Raw genomic sequence first — 27,212 nt, 5'->3', positions numbered from 1 at the left:
AAGGAGAGAATTGACCGAGAAGCCGTGCAAGCACTATTTTTATGTTTGCAGTAGAATTCCCTTTGGGGTGGCAGGGGTCAGGAGTGAGGAGACTCCAGCAGGCACGTGAGAGGCAGCCTCTGTTCTTCATGCAAGGGATGGTCGCCGCCCTGACTGAGCCCTCCCATTGTCGGGCCCCACCAGACTTGCCAGGCACACCAATGCATGCTTTGTTTCTGGACGTGCTTCCTGTCATATTAAGAGGTTGACAACATCCAACGGCATGCACGATGTCATTGATGTGAACAGAGCCACCTCCAAGGAGTAAGGAGAGGGCACTTCAGCCTGTGCCTGAGCATGGCTGAAGGGGGGCTGTGCTTTCAGCTCCTGCTTCACACAGCTGGGAGCTGAAGTCAGAGAGGCCCCTAACAATTACGTGCATTGTGTCAAGCAACTGTAAGAAGGCATAGCCGTTGAGTTTCTCTTGTTCTGGCACTAATAATCTTGGATTGTTAACAGCCACTTTCTCTCCTGAGAAAGCTCTGCCATGCTCAGCAATGTAGCTAGAATGTTGAGCTAGCCCTGAGAGCCGGATAACATACTCACATTTCTAAGTGAAGACTTGAACACACTCTTCTTGACTTCTGATTCATCTAAGAAAAGCACTACACATGCAAGATGACGAATTTATCAGGAATTAAAATATACCAGCGACCCTCACATCCTGCATTCAGATGAAAACTTCTTTTCCTGTGTGTGTGTGTGTGTGTGTGTGTGTACGCACGTGCACGTGTGAGTGCAAAGTCCAGCTCTGCCACAGAGCCCTGGCTTTATCTCCTAGTTGTTCTGCATGAAGGAGGTTGTAAGGGATGTAGGTCAAAGGTGAAGTGGGGTTGATGAAACATTATGAGATGTAAGGGGGACACCTGCAATAATGTCAACATTAAAAAATGTTAATAAAAAAAAAAAGTGCTTACTTGCATTTGAAAGTGGTGACTGGGGATAATGTGCATAAAGATTTAGTAATGTATATAAAACATGTAGCATGTGGGTGGCCCATAAAGGGCATTTAATAACTACCACGACTATCATTTCCAGAAGCCTGGAGTCCTGGAGATTTGCCTTGATTTCTTTTCTGGCAGGTCTGTTTTCTTCTAAAAGAAGGAGGACCCTTTGTCTCTCTGTCCTTGCCATAAGCCCACCTCTCTCTTAGCTCCAAGGAAGATGCCAGACTGAAGATCTCCTGTGCTCCAGCAGATGTCAGTCTGGCCTTACTGCAGAATCTAGAAAAACCTCATCCACACAAGCTTGCTCCGAGGATTCCAGGAGGGGGGAGTGTCTTTCACAGGTCATCTAAGAAAGGAGGCAGGAAAAAGGAGTCATCAGCAAGGCTGCTATTCTAGGCTCACTGCCGTTTCAGTAAAGTGCATTGTAAAATTGGAGGGATTTGTACAAACATACTTCTATATAACAAACATTCATTGGGAGGTTATTGTGAGCTGGGTGCCTTATTAGATCCTGGAGATACAGAATTCGTTGAGGTAGTTCTTATCCTCTAGAGCTCCCAGACTTGTAAATTACATTTTGGCTGGCCACCTGTAGTGATGAGCACTTGATATAGCAATAGGAAGCATCCACATGATGGGTTGAATGAATGAAATGAAATGCAGGCATGCAAGTAAAGGTGTCTGGGTGTTTGCTTGCAGAATATCTCAGAAGGAAGCTGGGGAAATGGGCACTGAGTCTCCAGTTTGGGAGCAAGAGAAACCCTAAGAACGAACCAAATGATAGGTAGGGATGTTGAGAAAGAGGAAAGCAAGGGAAAACCCTGATGTCTAGGGGATGTAATGGCAGCCACCAGGGAAGAGGAATGAGTCCCAGGTGTGGTCTCCCACAGCAATAAGACAGTGATTCTCAGCCACCACCTACCTGCATGTGTGACCTTGTGCTCCTGGGCAAACTGGGTGGGCGTGGAAGGCACCAGTCAGAGCTACTGGGTTCCAATCCTGGCCCCATCACTTGGCTCCATATGTGACCTTGTGCCACCAACTTAACCTCCCTAGAGAGCTGAGTTCCTTGCCTATAAAATGAGGGTTTTACTGGAACCTACCTCATGCAACTGTGTGAGGATTAAATGAGATCATCCATAGAAAACATTTGTTAGCAGAGCTGGCCAATATTTAGACTGCAATCAATATTAGCTATTATTATTATTATTATTAGTTTTTCTAAGACTCTTTCTTGATCCATAAAATGACAAAGTGAACCAGCAAGTGTACAAGGTCTCTCACAGCTGGGGAAAAAAAACCCAAGGCTCCGATTTCATGCTTCTGTTTCCATGTCTGTATTAAGATGGGAGTGTATGGAGTCTGGGTGAGCCAGTTCTCAGAGGAAGCAGGAAAGCAAAGAAGACGGACTTAAGTGTGTAGAGAAATCAATGAGAGGGTTGTCATGGCTGGTGATGAGAAACAATGTGTACTTTAAAAATGAGAGTAAATTACCTCCTCCCATTCCATGCCAAGCAAGGAAAGCCCCGGAAACAGTTTTTCACACTGATGTAGCTCAGCCTGACTGAACGAAAACCTGAAAAAAAAACAGTGGCTCTTTGTCTAACAGATGGGCTGGTCTGACATTCATGGATTCCAATCTTCCTTAAAGCTCACAGCACTGTTTCCCTCCCTTTTTGCTGATAAACACCAGACCTGGCAATCTCCCTGCTTAATAATTAACTAACCACGTTCCCATGTCACATGGTCCTTTCCACACTTCTTCACCTTTCCCAGAGGCAAAAACACCCAGATGCTTTCAAATCTGGGCTCAGCGCACTATTTTGGCTACACGGGGATACACATTTTCAAAGTGGGGTAACAAAACAGAGGTCCTCCCTCTCTCTTCCTTTCTCCTCCTCCCTGTCCTACCAGCCCACGCCCCACCCCCTCCATTGGACCTGGGAAAGTGTCACAAGCCACCTTCGTAAAGTTGCTATTCTGAGTCATCCTTTGGGGACCCAAGCATTTCAGACTTCAGGAAGAAACGAGTTTAATAGTTAACCCCAAGGGAGCAAAGGGCATTTAGAACAAGATCCGGAGTCCCGGGAGGCAAAGAGAGAAAGTCACATAGGCAGAGAGACAGGCAAAGGAAGAGAGTCACCAAGTCCCGGATGTAAGAACAGGAGCCACCTCGGCCAAGTTCTTTACAGAGCTTTCTCCTTGCTCAGTGCATTGATCAGACGCACCAGGCAAGCAGCAGCCTGTGCCCCCACTCCGCCTGTGCTAACAGAAGCGCAGGGTGGTGGTTTTGCTGACGCAACTCCAGCATGAGTCTCCTAAACCTCTAGACTTAGGAAGCTTCCCACAAAAGACAAATGGAATGATGTCTCAATTAAAGTGTGCTCAGGAAAGAGGCTCCTTTATAATCAAGGCTAAGTCTCCAATATACCTGAGAACTACGGTGTGCCATGGGAGAGAAAGCACAACAACGGATTACTTTTATTGCTTTCTTAACAGGCTGTAAAACTGCTGGGGGAGCCTGACCAGGGAGTAAACAGATGCTATTTTGCAGTTTTGTGAAATTATTTCCTATGAAATCTTGAGTTTTAAAGATTGTGTTTGGTGAGTTATTTACATGTAACTTTCAGTTTCAAAAGCTAGGTAGCTAATAACGTAAGGATCCAATGCAAAATTATTTTTGCTCTCCCTCTCAAATTACAGCCACAAATCCAGAGCTATATTTCTGACCAACCTTTGAATCTCCTTGCTCCCCAGTACCCGAGGAATATAGCAAAAGTGACAGCATAGGTCAGTGATGGCGAACCTTTTGAGCTCGGCGTGTCAGCATTTTGAAAAACCCTAACTTAACTCTGGTGCTGTGTCACATATAGAAATTTTTTGATATTTGCAACCATAGTAAAACAAAGATTTGTATTTTTGATATTTATTTTAAATATTTAAATGCCATTTAACAAAAAAAAATCAACCAAAAAAATGAGTTCACGTGTTAACTCTGACACGGGTGTCATAGGTTCGCCATCACTGGCATAGGTGATTTCTTTTAATGTACATAATAAAACATAGAGTGGATCGTATATATTTTTTCTAACCCTTCCAGTATCTAGTCTATGACTTTTCTTTCAATTACAGTTGAATTCAATGTTATTCTGTATTAATTTCAGGTGTACAGCATAGTGGTTAGAGAATCATATACTTTACAAAGTACAAATCATATACTTTATATTTCAGAGACCCACCTGGCCCCATACGTATTTATTACAATATTAGTGACTATTTCCCTGTGTTGTACTTTGCATCCCTGTGATCATTCTGTAAGTACCAGTTTCTACTTCTTAATCCCTTCACCCTTTTCACTCAGCCCTCCAACCCTTCTCTCCTCTGGCAACAAACAGTCTGTTTTCTATATCTATGAGTCTGTTTCTATTTTGTTCATTTCGTTCTTTTAAATTCCACATATATGTGAAATCATATGGTATTTTGTTTCACTGACTTATTTCACTTAGCAGAATAAGTCCATCTAGGTCCATCCTGGCTGCCACAAAAGGTAAGAGTTCATTCTTTTTTGTGGCCAAGTAGCATTTCATTTTATATAAGGGTTGCCTCCATATCTTGAATATTGTAAATAATGCTGCAGTGAACACGGGGGTGCATATATTCTTTCCAATTAGTGCTTTGGGTTTCATCAGATATATGTAGTCTATCACAACTAAAACAACAAAAGTGTATATTGTTGGTGATGAAGTATGTAGAAACAATACATAGATGCAATTTTATGGATTAGTGTGGGTCTGCAAAATGACAGAATTTTGCATGGTATGGCAGTAATAATAAGAGTTTTTAATAGTAATTTTTGAAGCACTTATGTAGCAGCCACCGTATTGACCTCTAAATATATAAACTCATTAATCTTCATATTAGTTGTGTAAGAGTGTTATACCATTTAAAAAAGAGAAAACCAAGGCACAGAAAGACATCCTGAAACAAAGCATCAGACTAGATATTTCTGGGACCTGAGTTCCAGTCCTGGGTATACATTGGTTGGTGTGAGTTTGAGGGCAAGTCAGAACTTCCCCAGAGTGCTTTTTTTTTCCTGTTTAGTTGGGGGGGGCGGGGGGGGGACATCCAATTATTGATTATTTACTAGGGGCAAGCACAAGGATAAACATTTTACATGCATTATCTCATTTAATCCTCACAGTAGGCAAATGGGGTAGGTACTATTGTTCTCATTTTACAGATAAGGAAACTGATGTTTAGAGAGGTTGAGTAACAACTGGATGTACTCCTAAGTGCTAGAGCTGGGATCTGAATCCAGATTGGTATGCCTCCAGAGCCCATGCTCTTAACCCCTGTGACGTGTCCTGCCTCAGTACCTTTAAACTCGCTGCTTCGTGTTTATAATCTCTCCTTTCAGGTTTCTTTAAGGCTGGCTCAACTCCTAACATCAGGTTTGCAGAGAGCTGGTGCTCTGGGCTGTTGCACTGCTTAACTCAGTGGTTCTCAACCTTCCTAATGCCGCGGCCCTTTAATACAGTTCCTCATGTTGTGGTGACCCCCAATTTCATTGTTACAAATTGAACATAATTAAAGCATAGTGATTACTCACAAAAACAATATGTAATTATATATGTTTTCCGATGGTCTTAGGAGACCCCTGTGAAAGGGTCATTCGACCCCCAAAGGGGTAGCGGCCCACAGGTTGAGAACGCTGGCTTAACTTCAGGGGGGCACTGTTTACATAGACTGCAATGGGAATGGCTCCCCATAGGAACTGAGTAATGTGACAACTCTGTTTTCTACCATCCCATCTGGTTTCATTTTACTTCGTAGCACTCACCCCTAGTTTTATTTATATAACTTATTAGGTCAGAGACCTGTCTTATTTCCTGCTGTTTGCCAAAGACTCTGTGACAGGCCCATAGCAGGTGCTTAGTAAATTATTTTTGGATGCTCTTGAATATGTTATACTGACTTCCAAGAATCCTTTCCTCAATCACAAAGTTGTTGTAGGACAGAGTTTCAGAAAGTAAGTTTGGGTCAGAAATTACTTCTTACATTTTTTGTGCTTTAAGCTTTATGAGCTTTGCAGCAAATTAGGACTCTCAGTGTTATTGACCAAATAGGCATTTATTTGACAAAAATTAAGACATCTCAGAATGTGTTGGAAAAGATACTGATCAACATGTATTACTTTTATATTTTGGATGAGAGTAGGTTCAACCACTTTGGAAACTAGTCCATTGTGACCTTGTAAAGTTAGCATTCACATTTCCCATGACTCAGCAGTTTCTCTCCCAAGTAGATTCCTATGAGAAATCCCTCCACTTGTTCCCAGGAGATGGTGCAGATTGTTCATAGTAACCCCATTTATGTCAACAACAACAATGGAAATAACTCAATTGTCTAATTACAAGAAAAAAAAGACAAGTAATGTGTGTTCTATAAATTTTGGAAGCCTTGAAAAATGAATTAATTACAACTATACACAAAAACCTAGAAGAATTTTAGTAATAGAATCCTGAATTATAACAAGCAAGTCCCAGGACATTATCTAAAAATTGATGCTCTTTTAAGAATGTTTATTTAAAAAGCCCTAAACAAGTATTAAGAACAAAAGGAAGAAGAGAATAGCAAACTCAACATTCACCACTGTGGCCACCTTGAGTAAGGGAAAGTGGGGGAAGACTGGAAAGGAGAATACAGCTAAACGTAAGTTGTCAGTGTTCTGTGTCTGACATTAAACCACCTGCTTCCACACCATTATTTCATATTCCTCCCTCTGCGCAGAGGTAGACCCAAAGGTGATTCTTACAAGATAAGCTGGACCCAGGGTCATGTCCACTCAGTTTTGTATTCCCAGGGTCTGTGTGCAGTGTCCAGCAAAACACAAATCCTCAGTGAGGTTTCTCGAAAGAACAAATAAGTGAATAAATATGAGAAAGATGTGAAGTTCTTTTGGTTAATATTACATGTAGTCCAAGAAAATACTCACCCCACACTTTATCCTGCCCCATACATAATGAATTATGTGACTGATTTTCTAATTCACTGAAAGTAAAAATACTGACATTCTCTCAGAGTAGCAAAAAATCATATAGCATTTCCCTTATAGACTATTTCACAACACTCATCAATACTAGGATGTGTAGGGACAAAATGATTTCAACTCAAATACAGTACAGGAAAAGCTTTTTAATGCATTTTTTTTCCTCAAGCAAAAGAGCTTCAGAAAATATCCATCACTAAGTAGTTTTACGAATGGCACTTTTGGCTACATTAGAGAATTGGAGATGAGTCCCATGTGTTGTCAGCTTTATAATGCAACTCTTTCTTAGAATAAAAAATAGCTAATTTGTTCTAAAAGACAGGAAAAGTGAAACCCTAAAGTCACTGTTTTTAAAAATTAACATTTATTTCATACTATACTAGCTATTTTCACCTTATAATTTTAAGTGTTATACTGTAATTTTCAATAAAGGGAGAACATAAATTTCAGTCTAATTTAAAAATAAGCATATATATTAAGTACATATATTAATGCATTTGACAATATCATAAGCTAACTTTGATGATGATCTTCATTTTGGTACACTGCAGATTTGTCCTGTTGCTATTGAACTGAGGAAAAACATATTATTCCTTAAATTCTGCCTTAAATGAGTAAAACCATGGTCAATGATATCAATAGACTCTAACCGATCAGCAAAACTGAAAAGAGTTATTCTGATCATTTATAAACAAAATGAAATGGGATTAATATTCAACAGGAGAGAACAGTAGAATCACCAGTTTAAAATAGGCCTTGAAAGTAGATTATTTTCACAGCATATTTGAAAGGAATGAGTATCTGAAAATGTGGGATTTCACTTTGAACTGGAAGCAATGATTTTTAAATTATTCATTGCTACCACTCTAACACATTCTCCTTTAAGATGGTGTAAAGTTGATCACATCTAATCTACTCAGACATGGGTATCTTCTTCATGTTACCCATCATTTCTCAACTAGTCCCCTGATCAATTTATATAATTATTTAACAGAGGTTAATGATAAAACATCAGACAATAGAATCATCCAAAAGGCAACCGCCATTTTCTCTCTACAACAGAATTAACAAACATATAAAAAGTGTTTTCTCTGGGAACGAAGAAAGCCATTTCAGGGATTCTCAATGAGTAAAACCTCACACGCAAAACACTGCTACACACACACACACATGCATACGCTAAAATAAAAGTTCTTAGAAATACTGCTCACTGTTAATTGAGAATAATTCTTGGTGTTACATTTAAGGATGGAGTTTCTAAATGTTAAAGCAGTTCTACCGTCAACACATCACACAAAATACTTATTTTTTTAATGATACGATTTAACAACATGAGTCAACTAAAATGTAGACCCCTCACCTTCACAGATACATGGCACCATTTGTATTTTATAAGTACCTCAAAGCTAAAAGCCTACACTGCAGAACACTATACTAGAAAGGACATAGGATTGGGGGGCAGGAGACCAGTATTTGGCCCAGGCGCTGTACCCAACAAGCCTCTTGATTTTGGACATGCCACCTGACGATGCCACACTTACTTCCTCATTGACGGGACAGGAAGACTAAACTGTGCTCTCCACGGCTCCATAGAGCACTACCATGCCAGCATTTTCTGGCTTTGAAGTTTTCGTTAGACACTGGGCTTCGTTTACAACTTAATATTATACTTCTACCCAGAGATTGGTCAGTAAGTTGCACCTGGATAGCTGAAGTCTTTCAATGACTAGGCAATTTCTTGGTCCTTTATTCAAAAAATAATGAATAAGTACCTACTCTTGGTGGAGAAAAAATGGCCACCAATTCTTTGCAGCTCCTCCATCAAAAGGTAGAGGTTATTTCCCTACCTCTTGATTCTGGGCTAGCTTTGTGACTTGCTTTGAATAACCAAATGTTTTGCTGTGTGATTTCCAGTCAAGTCCACTAAAGGTCAGGCAGTTTCCATTCTCACCCGCTTTGATCTCGTGTGGGCAAAGGACACATGGAGCGGAACTGAGGCACCCCAGCCAACGGCGAGACATATGCATGATCTTCCAAGATCGGCCATCCTGCCCCCCATCAACTCTTCACTGACTACAACTGTTGGTGTAAACCCAACCGGTACCACATGGAGCAGTGGCTGGGCTGTGCCAGCAGAGCTCTGCCCAAAATGCTAACCCATAGATCATGAGCAAATAAATAGTGCTATAAGGCATGTTTGGGGGTGGTTCGTTGGATAACATGGATAGCAATGGACACACTACTCTGTGTCAGGACTGGGCTAGGTGAAGGCAATACCTGGGTAACAAGACACAGTGCCTTTTCTGCAGAAGCTTAGAGTGTAGTTAGCGAGGCAGACATGTAATGGGACAATTTCAAAGTAAATGCTGGAATTACAGGAGTTTGATGCGCGAGGGTCCATGGGAATTTAGAGAAGGGGCGTTAATCCCAGATCTAGGGAGCTGGCAAAGGTTTCTCAGAGGAGACAATAGCTAAGGAGAGTCAATGAGAGAGGAGTTTTTCAGGCAAAGAAGGATAGTCCAGGGAAGAGAAACTGCAGGTGCAAAGGCTGGAGGGAGCATTCGCTTTAATTACAGCGTGAGGATGTCACAGGTGGACTGGAGGGAGGCTAAGGTAAAGCCATCTTAGCCTTAAGTAGGCTTCTCTAGCATTTGGCCTTTAAACTGGGAGTGATGAGAGCCCAAGGAGAAACAGTTCCTTCCCTCCTCCCTCCCTCATGGCCTCCCTCCCTTCCTTCCTTCTTTCCTTCCCATGGGTATTCATATGGCCAAAGACATCAATGACACTCCAAATCCAATAAATTTCACAGGTGTGGAGTAAATAAAGCCAGGCACTTCCTTCTCTGGTGCTTAGATTGACCAGAGGGAAGTGATACTATGCCTGGGCCAACACGAGGGGCATTAGGACGTGTACAGTAGCAGGCAAGAAAAAGATGCCAGTTTCCAAAAGGCGGTCCTTCTCCTGTCAATTAATGAATACCTAGGGACAGAAAGTATTTAAGACTCATCCTTTAACGACGTTATAAACATTTTTTAAAGCCTAATGGTGAGGCCTCCTACGTACTAGTGGTGTGGCCTTGGGCATAAGATGAACCTCTTTATGAGTCCGTTTCCTCAGTTGTAAAATGGGGGTAATGACATTGACCTCACAGGTCAGTAAGAATTAGCACTGTATAATTTTAGCACTGCACCTGGAACAGAGTAAGCCTTCAACAGAAGGTCCCTGCAGGGAGAAAGGCTGGGGGTGGTGACATGGGCTTTAACATGAAATAAACCTGTTGTTGGATCCAGGCTACTATCACTTAGCAGTTTTCGCAGCTGGGTGAACTTAGAGACCATTTTTAAACTTGCTCATACTTAGTTTCCACAACCACAAGGTGAGGATGATTAATATCTGTCTGGCAGGGTTGTGATGAGGATGAAAAGAGATTATATTTGTTAAGAGCGACAGCACAGAGATTGGCATACAGTATAAATGCACGTATGATCATATGCATGGAGATGACAGTAGTTCCCAAATGTAGATCGGCAGCATTAATGTTAGCCATTCTATCTTACTCCTAAATCCTATTCTCTAAAACTACAGATCAGGAAAGTTGGACTGCCAGAAACATATACATGTAGCATCTTTAACATGGTATGTCGATTCTACCAGTACCAATACATTATGATACCCTATCACAAAATAATGGCTGAGGTACATCATTCATATTTTATTTTGTTAATACAGAATAAGAAAGTAATCTCATTGTTCAGAATGCATTATATGAAATGAAGAAGAATTCAGCATTCCCTGGCTCCTTAATTTGGCACTTTGAGGAATTTCCTCTATACACCGAGCCCCAAAATACATTCTTTTCTACACCAAAAAAAGAGAAACATGCATATATACAAGCGAGCTGAAAAGTTACAACACAAGACTTGCTTTTGGTGAAAAATATTCCCGCCAAATAAGTAGCATGTCATGTCCTTAGTCATGTTATACTAGAAAGCTAGTAAAGATTCAGGCCAGTAAGGCAATTTAGTTTCAAGTTTTATCACATATGGGCCAAGTTCTAGAACACTTCACTTAAAAAAGGGACACCCTCAAAGTGAAATCTTGTCAGAGGCTTGATTCTGAAGTATATGTGTATATACAAATGTCTCTGTTTTGACATTCAACACATTCAGCATTGATTCCAGAAAGCTGTTATAGCTGATAGAACAAATGATTTTGGCTCAGACAGAGAAAATGGAGCAAACAAGTTTAAGTAGTATCTCCCTATCTACGGCACCCATATCATCACAGAGTTTTTGCTTTTTAACTAATGCTGTAGTTGAAAACATATGTTGAGTTAAAGTTGACACTAAAGGCAGGAATTCAGAAAAAAAAAAAGTCATTTTTTTTTATGGCTGTAAGCTCTTGAAAGCTTTAGATCCTCCTTCAAAATGCTAATTAACAGGTACTATTCCTTTAACTGTTGCTTTAATTTGGAGCTCAGTGAAATCTAGGTTCTCTAATAAACAGTTCCATGTTCATTTTGGTGAGAATACAGTTTAAAGCCTGTAAAAACTCCTCTATTGACTCCTACGAAGGAGATTTTAGCGAGTTGCTGTTTTGGCTAGAGAAACATTTCAACAACTTTCTGCAAATTAAAATAAGAAACAGTGAATGAGAACTACCAACAGAAATCAAGTAAAGCAATTCTATCCATTAAGAAAATTCTGTCCCAAATATTTTCTACAGTGACATAAGTTGCTGTTTTTAAGATGTATTACCCGGTTCTTCCACATTCAAAACAGTGTATGAAACTCAAATCAAGATGTGTCTATACGAAGAAAAGGTTTGTATGTCCAGAGCCATCCATGTGCATGGAAGTCTTGTCACTGCATTGCGTTGTGTTGTTTTGGCTTTGCTCATCCACAGCCACTCGAAGTGCCAGGAAGGCCACCTGCTCAGCACTCTAACTCCTCCATGACTTCCATGACAATGGTCCGTGGGCCCGTCAGAATCAGATTGCTCACAGTCCGGTAGTCCACATGCAGCACGTTGAGCCCATTGACAGAGACGACAAACTGACAGACCTGAAGGCAAGATCAAGAAAAAGCATCTATCATGGCTCCTGGTTTTCACAGACCTCTAACAAAGACATTGTATAGCTCTCCCAGGTCACAACATTCTTTTATTTTTATTTTTATTTCATTGATTTCAGAGAGGAAAGGAGAGGGAGAGAGAGAGAGAAACATCAATGATGCGAAAGAATCATTGATCGGCTGCATCCTGTATGCCCCACATTGGGGATCAAGCCTGCAACCCAGGCATGTGCCCTGACTGAGAATCGAATGGTGACCTCCTGGTTCACAGGTTGAAGCTCAATCACTGAGCCACACCAGCTGGGCGACATCATTCTTAAAATGCCCAACCATACCCAGCTGACAACTGCAATTCAATCATTTCTAAGAAGCTACACTTTTTCTGGAAGGCAACATAATGGAAAAAGCATTTGTTGTAGCGTTTTACAAAACTGGAATTAAATCCTAACACAGCAATCATTAGCTTAAGCTATGGGTATTTACATTTCTGAGCTTTATTTTCCTCAACTCTAAAGTCGGGATGATTAATAATAATAACAATAATACTGCAGTGCTTGAACCTATGAAGTATTCAATACATTATCATCATCATAGTATTTATGGCTGTTATTATTCATTTGGACCCAATGTATAGGGAGACCCATGGCCTGGTGTTCCCAGGACAGTCCTATTGTTTTATACCTATTGTTCCTGCATAATTATTAGTTGTGCCTCCTTTGACTTGAAAAGGTGTCCCAGTTGAGGTAATAAATTCCACAAATTTCCCTATTCCCCATCTTTATGAGGCCAACAAAGGTCAACTTTTATATTAAGTCAGTGTTACTTAACCTGTAAGAGGAGAGAGAATTACAATAAGAAAGTAAAAGGGCATCATTCAATATTGAGAGGCCACTGTGGATACATCACAGAGAGCTTGATACTGACCCACAGCCACTGCCTCAAATAGAATGACTTCTCCTGAACTTGGTGATGGCATCAGGTACTGTGTACCTTTCGTTAGCTGACATGCATGAACAGATGGTGTATCTGTTGTGCGTCTGGAGATATTTGATATGAGCAATTTGGTTATGTCACTCAAATAGAACAATGGAGAGAACATAGATCGCCAGCTGTCAGTGATCAGAGCAAAACAGAATCAACTGGCACATGGTAGGTACTTACGGTAGGCTAAACAATACCCCACCCCCAACGATGTCCATGTCCTAATCCCCAGAACCTGTACATATGTTACTTTACATGGCAATGGGGAATTAAGGTTGCAGATGGTATTTGGGTTGCTACTCAGCTGAGTTTTTAACAGAAGGAAATTACCCTGGGTTATTCAGGTGGGCCCTGTGTCATCACAGGCAAGAAAGTCAGAGGCAGAAGTAGGAGAGGTGATGACAAGCAAACAGCTGGAGTGACACAAGGAAGGTGCCTCTGGAAACTGAAAAGAGCAAGGAAATGGATTCTCCCCTCAGAAACTTCAGAAGGAATGCAGGCCACCTGCAGACACCTTTGTCTTAGACTTCCTACTCCAGAACTATAAGGTCATACATTTGGGTTAAGTCAAAAAGTTAGTGTTAATTTGTTACCGCAGCCATAGGAAAACTAATAAATATTCCTGTTGAATGAACTGAATGAATAAATGTAATAAGAAGAAAAAAGGCACAATTAGGATTGAACACGAAGGGTTTTTTAATTCTTATAACTTATACCTTCACTTACTGGGTTGCTTTTTGTGTCACTTAAAAATCCCTCAACAATATGTAAACTTAAACATTTATTTCAAATTGTTTCCTTGAATCAGGAAAAAAAAAAAAGGAAAAAAGGAGCCATTTTATCATGCTTATTTTCAAGGTAGTATTTTTAGAGCCAGGCTGTTAGGAAAGATGTCATCTCTCCCTAAGTGGTCTTAACAGCTGCCGTGGTTCCAACAGTTCCAATGTTCTGTTACTAAAGATGTGCAAAATGATCAAGAAATACAGGTAGGACTATGTAACATATTCAGTTATAATGGACTTTGATTTGGCCTCTGCGGTACACTATGTTCTGCAAATAAACACGCATTACAAGTAACTACAGAGAGTGCACAGCCTAGGGAAAAAAAATAATTTTTCTTCTATATTAGCAAGCAAATACATGGAAACAAACAGGAACCGTGATGACCTCTGAGTAGACCTACCTACCTTAGGTACATTTCACCTCATACCTGGGCTCAGGCGATTTAAATGCCACCCATAGGTGGTAATGAAAATTCAAGTGAGATAAAGATGCTTTTTTCCTGCTTTCTAATATTTGATTGCAATTCTCATTTCCCCAGTTCATAGACAAGAGGTCAATCATGAGCTCATGTACCTTCTCTAAACTCAATCTACAAAAAATGCAGTCCCTTAAATTCATAAAGAAGGTACACAGAGGACATCATCCTTAATGAAAAGGAAGAACAGAACCTTCCTTAAGGCATAGGTGAGTGAGGTCTCTGACCACAGTAGGTCGGGAAAGAGTTAACAGGAAGAGGGAGGCAGGACTCAGCACATTTCAGGGTGTGATCAGTTGGGATAAGTACCTAGGCTGAACTCCAGCCTTCCTCCTGATAAGGAGCCAAACCAACCAAATAATCTTGCCTCTAATTCCTTCCCTGCACCAGTCCTGGCAGATGTCAGACAGCCCTCTGGATGGATTGAGTGCCCATGGGATTGTGCAATTACACATTGGTTTTCGTATGTTTGGAGACAGATCACAATTATTCAGTTGTTTCATCCAAAGTGGGAGTGAGGTTGGGGAGAAACACTATACCTATGATTGCACAAGTGTCTTCTCACTGCCATGGAAATCTGTCTTCGCCAAGACACTTCCCTGAAATGGCTCTCTCTCTCTCTCTCTCTCTCTCTCTCTCTCTCTCTCTCTCTCGTGCTTCAGGCTTTCCATAAAAATAATAAAACATTTAACAAGACACAGACCAAGAGAGAGAGAGTTTCAGAGGCAGAAAGAGTCATAAAAAGAAGAAAGACACAGATACAGACACAGAAAACAATCAGGAAGAGCTAAGTCCTGGTTAGCAGGGTATAGAAGCCTATCTAATAAATGATACAAAAAGCAGACCAAGATGTCAAGTGCAAATTAATACATTCTTAATCCAACAGAACATTTGGGTGTATTCTAGAGACCATCCTATCAAGCTCCCACTAAAAGTAGAACTCTTCTTCAAATCCATGCAAAGCAGCCAGCCTATTTACTTGAATGCTACTTATGACAGGAAATGCACCAATTAATGAGGAAGCTTTGGGGTTGGGGAGCAGTTGCATGTTAGAAGTTCCAATTAGATGGGAAAAAGGGTGGAGATAGAAGAGGGTATGGGGGGCGGGGTGGGGAGATGGTGATGGAGGAAAAAAATATATATATATAGCACTCAAAAATAAAGTTCCAGTCAACATTATTTGAACTATTTTCATTGTTCAGTTGCTAAAGTGAAAAGTGCAGCCAAATATAAAACAACGGCCCTCAAACTGTAGTGCAAATATGAGTCACCTTTGGGGGCTTACTGAATATGTGAACTCTCATCTCACCCAAGACCTACCAAACCAGACTCTATGAGGGTGGGTCCCAAGAATCTGCATTTTCGTTGAATATATCAGGTGATTTTAATAAAGCACTATGTTGAGAAGCAGTGCTATAAAGTATACACTAGAATTTTTTCTACCAAAAGTTATTTTAAATGCTCATCCCACACCTGTAATATAATAATACATTCTATGACCATGAACATTAACAGCCTTAAGTATATAAGAGGGAGACTGGCATTTCAGTTTTTATTATAATTATTACTTGCCTAAAGTCTACTATTTTTAGAGCCAAATTTTGCTATCTTCTAGACTTCAAAATTATTAATAACAATGTATAAAATTCTGAGGTTTAGCACTATGATCAGAGATAATATCCAAGTTGCTCAAAACTCAATACCAACACCAACCAAAACTGCTGCCATGGTAGAGCACATGTACTTATTTTAAAATGTGTTTTTATTGATTTCAGAGAGAGGAAGGGAGAAGGAGAGAGAGATAGAAACAATGATGAGACAGCTGTTTTCTGCATGCCCCCTACTGGGGTTCTAGCCCACAACCCAACCCAGCCATGTGCCCTGACCTGGAATCGAACCAGCGACCTCCTGGTGCAAGGGACAATGTTCAATCAACTGAGCCACACTGGCTGGCCAGGCTGAGCACATGTGCTCTTAAAGTCATATATCAGCTGCCATCTTTCAATTGTTGATGTGGCAAATACATACCATGTACAGGCCTGCTGTGAATGAGGGCGGAAGCTTTCGATAGCCAAAGTATCAAAAATAAAAGAAGGTGGGCCCTAACCGGTTTGGCTCAGTGGATAGAGCATTGGCCTGTGGACTGAGGGGTCCCGGGTTAAATTCTGGTCAAGGGCATGTGCCTTGGTTTCGGGCACATCCCCAGTGGGGGGTGTGTAGGAGGCAGATCATCGATGTTTCTCTCTCATCGATGTGTCTGACTCTCTCTATCTCTCTCCCTTCCTCTCTGTAAAAAATCAATAAAATATATAAAAAAAAGAAGGTGGAAGGTGAACCAGAGCAATGAAAGTCATGAGTATATTAAGACATATTTGAAAGCTTAAAGTTGGAACGAAAAATGTTATATTTTGATTGTCCCCATTTCTTTAAACCTGCCTCCAAATCATACATCCTGGTTTTCATAATTGGATATGAAACTGTGAAAGCAAAAGCATAAATATTTAAACAAAGCACTGTCTTTTATGAATGATTTGTTATTTCTCCTGTTAACCACGCCTGTGAAAGCCTAGCCATTCATTTGGTCCATACACCGAGCACACTTATTTTGTTTTATGGGGGTGGGGGGGTGTCATTATGTAACTTTCTTGTCCCCCAGCTTTATTGACATATAACATTGTGTAAGTTTAAGGTGAATAGCCAGACAACTTTTGAGGTTACAACTTGCCAAATAGGTAATAGGAACACAGAATGTTTTCCCAAAGATCTTTACACTTGTAATCTCATTTGAAATTCCCAACATACCCCATGAGGCAAGTACTATTATTATTATTTTATTATTATTATTCCCATTTCACAGTCACAGGTCCAGGTTCAGAGAAGTAACTGGAGCTAGTAAATAGTGGGGGCAGGATTTTTACTAAAAAGTCCTATACTTAAGCCCTAGGCTACCCTTCCTCCAAGTAATAGATAATCATCTCCCCTACAATTGGCACTGACACCACATGAATGAACACCTCACCCTGGTATTGAAGCACCTCTCACACACTGAATTTCTTTTTTTTTTTTTTTAAATGTGGCATTTGATTTTTCCTTCTGCCATCCTTGAAAATGGAAAAAATGTGCACTTGCTCATCATTGTCACCACCACCATCATCATCATTAGCATAGAAGAACATGATCAGGAGTAGTAAGGGGGCATTTTCACTCTTTGAAGAATAACTTGAGCCAATCTTTATATCTGGGCCAGCCCTGGCAGGGGTATATGGCATTTTATTAGCCTCAACCAGAGTCCAAAGGACCATGTTTCTTTATAACATGCATGCAAAGGAGGAAGTTCCTCTCTTATAAGCAGCCCCAATCTTCTGCTAAACTGAGGTGAAGATTAATGACTCCTAAATGAAGATTTTAAAGATGCCAGGAGGAAAGACAAAACATGAAAGTAGGATGCATAATCACCCTTGGTAACAATGTAGCCTATAATTCAGCCAGCAAGTCCCAAACCACGCCATTTGTCATGGTGATTACATCACCTGGTAATCTGTGCAGTTAACTGGCATTTCCAATTTCACTCACATTCCTTTTCTGTTGTGCAATCTTTGCTTCACAACAGAAACAGGAAAGCAGAAGATGCAACATACCATCTGTCTTCTGTAGGTGGGTGAGAATGTTGCCATCAGACAATCAACACAGCATGGGTGCTAGCAGGTTCAATGTGAGGCACCCCCTTTGCTTGCCTATAAAGCTTGGCTTATCCACAGCAAAAGTGGATTTCCTAAGAAGTTCTTCTCCAGGGATTTTCTCCTTCCTTCCTCCCTCCCCAGTGAGCATTTCCACAAGGGTAACGTTAAACACAGAGAAATGGAGGAGGAACCAGGAGATAAGTTCTAGTCTCAGCTCTGCACCCGGGAGCTGAGTCATTTTGAATCACTTTGAGTCACTTCACTTCTCCAAACGGTAATTCTTCATCTGATAAGTTGAGCTGAAACTTTTTATATTTATTAGGGACTTTAACGTACGTTTTATTAGGGTCATTAATGAAGGAGCTCAGGTGGCCAAAGTAGTAAGGGGGTTATAAATTTATTCTGGAAAACCAGATGGGCTGAGCCCCAAAATGGTGCCAGCACCCAGGGACAGGGAGTCAGAGGTTTTTAAGGACTCTAGGCAGGCTTTTTCTGGTGAATTCTCTGGGCGGGTACTGAGGGAAAAGATAATGGTCTTAGCAAGTGAAATGTGGTCTAAGCAAAAGGGAATGTCGGTTGTGAAGTGGTCTAAAGGTCAATTCCCAGGGGAGGGAGTGTTGATTCAATTATTTGATCAGACCTAATATCTTTCAGCTCTAAAATTTAATGCCAAAAAAACAAACCCACTTTTATTTATGAGTGATTGAACTCTCTATTAATAACTTTTATTTACTGCTTATTGATGTGCCAAGAACTAAGCTAGGAGTTCGAGTATGTTAAATTTGGGAAGGAGACGTTATTTTTAGATTTGTAAACTGAAGTTCAGAACAATACAAATGAAAGAATGTAAGATGATAATCTCTCACAAGCACTTCTATGTTTTAGATATATAAGTAATAACAACAAAAACATCTAAAGACAGAGTATAGAGGTATATTCTATTAAGAAACTTAAGTAGTGCCCTGACCGGTTTGGCTCAGTGGATAGAGTGTCGGCCTGCAGACTCAGGGGTCCCAGGTTCGATTCCGGTCAAGGGCATGTACCTTGGTTGCGAGCGCATACCCAGTGGGGAGTGTGCAGGAGGCAGCTGATCGATGTTTCTCTCTCATCGATGTTTCTGACTCTCTATCCCTCTCCCTTCTTCTCTGTAAAAAATCAATTTTATATATATATATATATATAACTTAAGTAGTATTGATATAGGCATAGAGACCAATGTAGCAGAATTGAAAGTTCTGAAACTCACTCTGACACACGGGTATTTACTTGTGACAAAGGCAGCACTGCAGAAAAGAGGGGCATTTCATGATGATAAAAAGGTTCAATCTATCAAGAAATTTAAAAATTATAAACACTTATACCTAACATATATATATACCAAATGTACATGCCTAACAAAAATGTCCAAAACAAATAAAGCTAAATTCACAGAATTCAAGGAATAGACAATTCAACAATATTAGTTGGAGACTATTCTGTTCCACTTTCAAGAAAGGATAGAACAATTAGGCATAACCCATGCCACATACATGCATAATCTATGACCCAGCAATTCTGCTCCTAGATGTACATTAATACTGTGATTACAACATGATTAATTTATATAAAATTTTAAAATAGACAAGAAATATATGATCTTAGACTTCCTGGGTAATAATTTGCTTTGTAATAGCTTGAGATATACATAAATAATTTTTAAAAAATAATTTCTACATTTTCTATTTAGTGCAATAAAAATAGTTTTAACTCCCACCTTTATAATTTATTAGTGATGTGATTGGGCAAGTTACACATTCTCTGAGTATATTTTACGCACCTGTAAAACGAGAATCAAGTTTATCATGAGGATTGTATCTGATTAACTACTAAGCCCTGTGTTTAATTCCAATGAATGTTAAATACTTAATTTTTTTTCCCTTCTACCCCTCTTCCTCCACAATCTCTCAAACAGGCCAGTGAATGCAGATTGTTAAAAGAAAGACAAATCATTGCATAGACCCAGGAGAGCCAGTTTTGGTTTTGGCTTTAAAAATCCTATATAATAAAAGGGTAGTATGCATATTGACTGAACAAAGGAACAACTGGTCACTATGATGTGCACTGACCACCAGGGGACAGATGTTCAATGCAGGAGCTGCCCTCTGGTGGTCAGTGCACTCCCACAGGGGGAGCGCCACTCAGCCAGAAACCGGCTCATGGTTGGCAAGTGCAGCGGCAGTGGCGGGAGCCTCTCCTACTTCTATGGTAGCACTAAGGATGCCCGAATGACGGCTTAGGCCCGCTCCCCATGTGAGCATAGAAAAGACTGATGAATCTCAGAGGGAAGGGGGTAGGGGGGAGGGCGGGAAGAGATTAACCAAAGATCTTATATGCATACTAGAGGCCTGGTGCATGAATTCCCTCAGGCTGGCCTGTGGGGATCGGGCTGAAATTGGCCCGGTGCATGGATTCGTATACCAGTGGGGTTCCTTGGCCTGGCCTGCAGGGATTGGGCCAAAACTAGCTCTCCAACATCCCACGAGGGGTCCTGGATTGCAAGAGGTTGCAGGCCAGGCCGAGAGACCCCACTGGTGCATGAATCTGTGCATCGAGCCTCTAGTAGGATGATAAGAGAGAAACTTTCCCCATCCAAGAGCACCATGAAGGATAGAGACTCCAGAAGCCACTATAAAATAGCAACAATATTCTACAATAAACAGAGCAGAGGAATTGGGTTAAGGAATTTCTCTCTGGTCCTGTCTATAAGATACTCACTTAAACAAAGTCACTTCAGAACTGAAGGAGCTGTACAGTATAACTAGACTCCTGGATGGTCCTTCACCACAACATTAGCCAGAGACATCCGTTGAGTCAAAATTTGCTAGTTGCATCTACTGAATGAAGTCCTTACATCTACAGAATGCTTAATGTTTACAAAAACGTTCACAGTCAGCACAGATACTACTTAGGAGTTCTGGACACTGCAGTGGTAAATAAATTGTGTTTAGTGCGTAATAGCTCTCACAGCAGAAAACGGTTCTTGGAAAATAAAGAACAGAAAATTTGCAGCTGCGGGTTCGGTCCCATAAATCTCTCCACCAAATATGCAACTGGTTGGGGAGTGACTGCTGTGGGAGGCGGCGGAGAGCCAGTCCTTGGACAAACACAGGATTCTCTCTCCAGAGAATTCCAGTCTTCCTCTAAGCTTTATGCATTTGGAGCATCTTGTATGGCAGTGTGGCTCCCCAAAGAGCAGACTGCACACTTAGCCTTGAAGGAAAGCCAACCCTATGCAAGAATGACTTTCTTTCACAATAAAACAACAACAATAACAAAAGCAACTCTTAAAATTTTTCTGTTTCAAATTGAACATTTCAGAGTGTCTGCTGGTTTCAAACAGAGACTGCTACCTCCAGCCCCAATGGATCAAAGGTCTATTTCAGATCTAGCTTGCCTTTGGTTCTCTTTGCCCAGTTGTTGGTAGTGGTAGTGGTGGTGGTGGTGGTGGGGGCGGGGTGGGTGGGAGGAGGCAGCCAAGGGGAAACTGGGGTGCACTTAAAGCATGGGGGCAATATGGGGAACCCTGGTCCAGCCCATTGTACGTGAATACCCAAAATTAGGAAGAAAACTTGCTTCCTGGGGATTCTCTCTAAAGTCGTGTATAAGGCTGACTGGAGGATCTGTGGCTTAACCTGGCGGTTCCTATCACTTTCCCACAGCAGCTCATGATTGCACTAGGGCCACTTCCAAGGTCTGCCTGTGCATGCTCTGGAGCCGGTGACCTCCAAGCTTATAAGAAGTGTTTGGGCACTGAAGAGAAGTAACATCTGCACATTATAACAAGAGCCATGGTACCCTGGGGGCCTGTATTCCACAAGGGATATGCAATTATCAACCCCACCCCCTCTGCGGCTATCCACACAAAGTTGGCTTACACTGTGGATACAAAGTTCTTTAGAATTCCCTGTCGTTACCCCTTGGGGCTTCCAACACAGGAAACACACTCTCAACACATATATAGACAACTCTCACAAAAGCTTTCAGCTAAAAGGAAAGAGGCCCCAGAAGGTCAGACTTTCATCCAACCACAAATTCTTTCCTTCACAAGAATCTCTTACCCAATTAGCTGTTTGCCCTTAGGAATGTTTACTATCTGTCACTTAATACCCATAAGTTATTATACTTTTTTTCTGGATTATGCTAAAAATGCAAAATTAATGTGTCAAAGATTTTAAAAGATTACTCAATGAGATTCGGCACACATCAACATAATTCATCAAATAACTGCATTATAACTTTGCTTCCACAAATGCAATGCATGCTTCATCTATTATCCCATTCATAAAGGGGGACATGATCTAACCTCTAAAGTGAGCTGACGTCTCAGTCTCCTTATTCCACCTCCAGAACGGTGCTTCTCTGAGCCAGACCAAGAAATATTGTATGTATGTGTGTGTTTGTGTGTGTGTGTGCATGTACCTTGGTAGAGACACACAGACCACCATCTCATTGATAGTATTTTGGTGGGAAAAGTAAAAAAATTAAAGGATTATAAATAGAACTGATCCTGGGTGTGATGATTTGTAAGCTACTTTACACATTCTTTGCTAAGATAATGGGAGCTGAGTGTCTCCAGGGGAAGAAGCCAAGCTCTGGTTTCTGCTCTATAACCTCTTCCTTATTCTCCCAGTACCTGGGCTGTATGCAGATCCAGGACCAAGCAATCTGTGGGCCAGCACCATGGGCTCCCAATCAGGTTGTTCAATACTGTCTCGGTTCAAGAACTTTTGCTGAAAGGTCAAGAGTTTCACAATGACTTGGCTAAAGATTGGAAGTAAAGCTTCCCACCTCCCATCTCCCACATCCCACGGTCTAGCAATAAACAGTGGGCATGGCCAGTGTGTCATATTCTAGATCACCTCATCTTGAGGTGCCTCACACATCAGTCTGAGAACTGCATGGATTTGAAAATTGGGGTTCCCTCCAAGAACTCTATTTGTAGAGAAACACCTAACCTCTGGCAGAGTTGCTAACATATTTTGCCAACATTAGCCAAATGGAGAAAAATTGAGGACAAGAAAAAATGAAATAATTTGAACACATTTGAAGGGCACCATGATATAATGGCAAGACCAAGGGCACTGGGTCCAGACAGACCAGGGCTAGTTTGGCTCCTGATTCCGACATGTAGTTGCAGAGGCTATGACTCAAACTCTTTCCAACTGAACTGTGAAATATAGCTAATATCAAGATCAAAGTGTTGGGACAAAGATTGGAGGGGATGATGGCACATATTAAGCAACTAGCGCTGTCCCCAGCATGCTGTTCAACAAAAGTGAATTCCTTCTCCCCATGATCCCTGTAGACATTAAGTTACATTCAGCAGTCTACCCTCTAGGCCAGCTCCCTACCCTGTGAATGTTTACTTCTAATGCCAAACCACTGGATTCTTAGCCAGGACCAAACTGCCTTGCTCAGTCTTTACACAAGAAAGTGATTAATTTATAGGCTAAGCCTGGAAAATTGACTTCCATTCTGGGCACTGAAAAATGCTTCCAGGAAAGTTTCCCAGATGGCCACATTTAGCCTGGTCATATTTCTTCTGTCTTTTATAAAGTAGCTGAAATAAGCCATGTTGTATCCATAACAAGAGTTCACTAGAACCAGTTCTTTTCAGAAGTTTGCAGGGAAAAGGCCAGAGGACTCCTACTTGAACACTTCATCCATTTGGGGTCCCTGATCCAAAAAGCAAGAAAGAGGATACAAGAAAGAGACGCTTTCTGCTTATAGAGACATTGGTAGAAAATTCTAGATAATATAATATAATTCCATACAAGGCACAATACTCAAGGAAGGTTCTCTACCCCTGTATCAGGGTAGCCTCTACTCTCCCTTCCTGGAAGGATCTCATATTCATTGATCCTCAAATCATGATAAGAACCAGCAGAATCTTTCTGGCTCGAAGTATCTGATTATTGGTAATGTAAATAATACTATAATTGGCAATTCAACAGATATTTATATATGAGTTAGTTTCAGACATATTTATTTATAATTCTACCTAGTGCAAAATCCTGGATAAGAGCCAAGAATAACTAACTAACAACCATTAAAATTGTCCATGGTGCCCAGCTGGCATAGCTCAGTGGTTGAGCATCGACCTATGAACCAGGAGGTCACGGTTTGATTCCTGGTCAGGGTACATGCCCAGGTTGCAGGCCTGACCCCAGTATGGGGCATGCAGGATTCTTTCTCCATCCTTGATGTTTCAGTCTCTCTCTCCCTCTCCTTCCTCTCTGAAATCAATAAAACTATATTTTTTTAAAAAAAGAAATGAATGAAAAAAATAAAAATTGTCTATGGCTTCCTTTACCTCCCAGAAGTCAAACTAGTTTGAAGGTGATGTCAAAAGACCCAGAGAGGTCCTGTGGTGATCAAAGCATCTTTGGGTCCCTGCCAATCTGCAGGTCTCTGCAGACCTGCACTCTGGTTCCCCTATAGCACCAGTGAAAGGAGTATGCTCGTGCATGGGGGCTGAAAGACAGACGGAGCAGAAAATAAACTCTTAGCACAAAGAGAGACAAGTCTATAAATGAGACTCTGTCAGAATAAGAACTTGATCCAAAGTCAGACAAAACACAGAATAAGGAAAACCCCACAACTAAAGCCCTGAGTGAATCTGGTGTCTGACGATGCTCAGTAGCGACTTTGCTGAAGGCCCACATCATCAGAATCTCCACTTGGTCTCATGACAAACTAAGGTCCATGCTTTTGGGCTTCCTGCCAATAGAAAATAGTCAGGAGCACAGCTCAAATGCAGAGTCTCATATTACATCCTAAAGATCAACAGATTAGGGCTGCTCAGATCCTTGGGAGACAGAAAGTTCAGAGACAAGGACATATTCTTCCTAGTTTCCCAAGTTCAGTCCTTCCACTTTTAAACATTTTATGGATTTGAATTTCTTACCAAGCAAGAATGCCATCTATCAGTATTATGTTCTTGGAGGACATAGCAATACACTGAGAGCCAATGCAGCATAGTCCAAAATGCAATACTATGCTTCTGCCCACAGGCACATACAATAATGGCTCCAAAGCACAGGATCTAGATCCAGGCATATCTGAATTCATAAACAAGTATTAACCTTAGGCAAAATTCTTAACCTCTCTGAAGAGAAAAATGGAGAAAATACCTATGTCCCAGGATTGTTATTATAAATGATAAAGCAGAGCTAATGCACCTAGCATGGTGCCTAGCAGTACTTTCATTAAACAAATATTGATTCAATTTATCTTAGACTCGTTTTCACTAGTTCTACACTAAATCTACTGAAAGGGTAGCACATGTGCCTAAAAACATTAAATAAAAAAGACTATCTTTTTATGCAAATACGTTCAGTGCTGTCTGCCTCTCTATCTGACTGAAATAATACATGGTCTGGACACCCATGGACATGCTCAAATTCTTTTAAAAAATAAAAATGCGTACCAATTTTGGACCAGGCAAAATGCTAGGGATTTTCATGTGAATTATCTTGTTCCAGCTAGGCTGTAGTACATGTACATTTTATTTATTTATTTTATTTTTTTATTCTTTGTTATTCCTCACCCGAGGATATTTTTCCATTGATTTTTAAAGAGAGTGGAAAGAGGGGGAGAGACAAAGAAAGAGAAACATCGATGTGAGAGAGACACATCAATTAGTTGCCTCCCACCTGCAATCGAGGTATGCGCCCTTGACCGGAATCGAACCTGCGACCCTTTGGTCCACAGGCTGATGCTCTATCCACTGAGCAAACTAACTAGGGCTGCAGTATATTTTATATTTGCCCAGTCTGTTTTAGAATATAATGATGGGGCTTTGGGAATCAACTTCCAAGAATTTATTTAATATCTTAGAAATAGTAAACTTGAACAAGAATAAATGGAATCAATTCCTTGAACTCTTACCAAAAAAATGTTTTGAATACCTATTAACTGTCATGTGGTTTGGAAGGTGCCAGAATGAAATTCTACTGGCTACCTCCTACTCTAACAAGCCGTTTTACTCTAGTAAAGCAAAAATAGTGCCTACACCAGAATATCCACTGCTCCTGGCCACAGGAATTAATTTATTGACTCAACAAACATTTATTGAGCATGTGGGACTGTGAAGGCCATGGTAAGGCTTTTAGAGTTCATCCTAAATGGATATGTGAAACCAATGCAGGACCTCAAACAAGAGGGTGGCAAACCTGATTTCCTTTGGCTGCTAGGTGGGGGAATGGATTATGAGGCTGCAAGAATAGATGTGAAGAGCCCAGTTAGAACCACTGTAGTCCTGGTGAGACGACAGTGGTTTGGATAAGGGAAACAAAGAAAAACAGATGCATTTGAAATACATTTTGGAAGTATCTTGAATTGGAGGGAGAAGAGAAAAGCAAGCATAACTTCTAGGTTTCTGGCCCAAACAACTGGGAGGATGGTAATGATTATTTACAAAGTGGAAGAAACTGGGGAAGGAGCAGGAATGTGCAAAACAAAGCATTCAATCAACTCAACATCCAAAATTCCTGGCCCAGTGATCTGACTCTACCGAAAGAATGCGTTTCCATTTTGCCATCATTTCACTTTTCCCCAAAGGTTGTCTTCTGAGAACCACAACTGTAACTGTAATATCAACAATATTTGGTTTCATCTGGTAGGAAAACAGTGGTGGAACTCACGTGGTAGGGATTAGGACTTCAACCTATCTTTTTTTTGTTACTAAAAGCAAAATGATAGACTCAGCATATGACTTGACAGTTTTCATCATGGAATTTTGAAAATCAATGAACTGTGCAAATGTAAAACATTTTTTGTTTGAGACCCAAGTCTTGCATCCAGTAATGTTCCTACCAAACATACATATCACAGTTTATAATTAAATATTTGTGTGAATAATTAGTATTAGTAGCTGATTATATTTACTTTTGTTTGGCCGTGGGTAAATCCAGGAGTACAGCTTTGGAAGGAGATGTCCAGCCTTGGTTTGGACAACTTTGAGTTTATTTCAGGTATATGTCAGTCTGATGGTGTTGATGGCGAGGGGTGGGGGGTGGGTATGGGGAGAGTGGTTCCTTGACTTCACACCTGATCCAGCACAAAGAACGCCAGTATTAGAGCCCAGGGCAGATCAATTTAGGAGGATCCTGGCATAATCCCAGGATTATATCAATATGTTTCTAA

The 27,212-nt window shown here is 40.8% G+C and overlaps 1 protein-coding gene across 2 annotated transcripts in view; it reads right to left on the bottom strand.

The window, feature by feature from the left end:
• Window positions 1–10,454: 10,454 nt before the first annotated feature.
• Window positions 10,455–27,212, bottom strand: part of DEPTOR (DEP domain containing MTOR interacting protein) — a 125,296-nt gene continuing 108,538 nt past the window's right edge. Inside the window, exons 9-10 of one of the 2 annotated variants that reach the window (XR_013997093.1) lie at window positions 26,955–27,116; window positions 10,734–12,098 (exon numbers count right to left, since the gene is read on the bottom strand). Coding sequence is in view for 1 of the 2 variants with exons in the window: in XM_081111509.1 (XP_080967635.1) it covers window positions 11,970–12,098 (129 nt within the window). In the remaining variant the exon portion in view is untranslated. Of the gene's footprint in view, window positions 12,099–26,954; window positions 27,117–27,212 lie in introns of both variants that reach the window. The other variant, XM_081111509.1, reaches the window with a different exon arrangement.

The sequence above is a fragment of the Myotis nattereri genome (genome assembly GCF_964212035.1).
Source record: "Myotis nattereri genome assembly, chromosome: 17".
In the NCBI taxonomy this organism is placed as follows: domain Eukaryota; kingdom Metazoa; phylum Chordata; class Mammalia; order Chiroptera; family Vespertilionidae; genus Myotis; species Myotis nattereri.
Note: the sequence above shows the minus strand (reverse complement) of the source record. Positions and strands in the feature narration are given on the sequence as shown.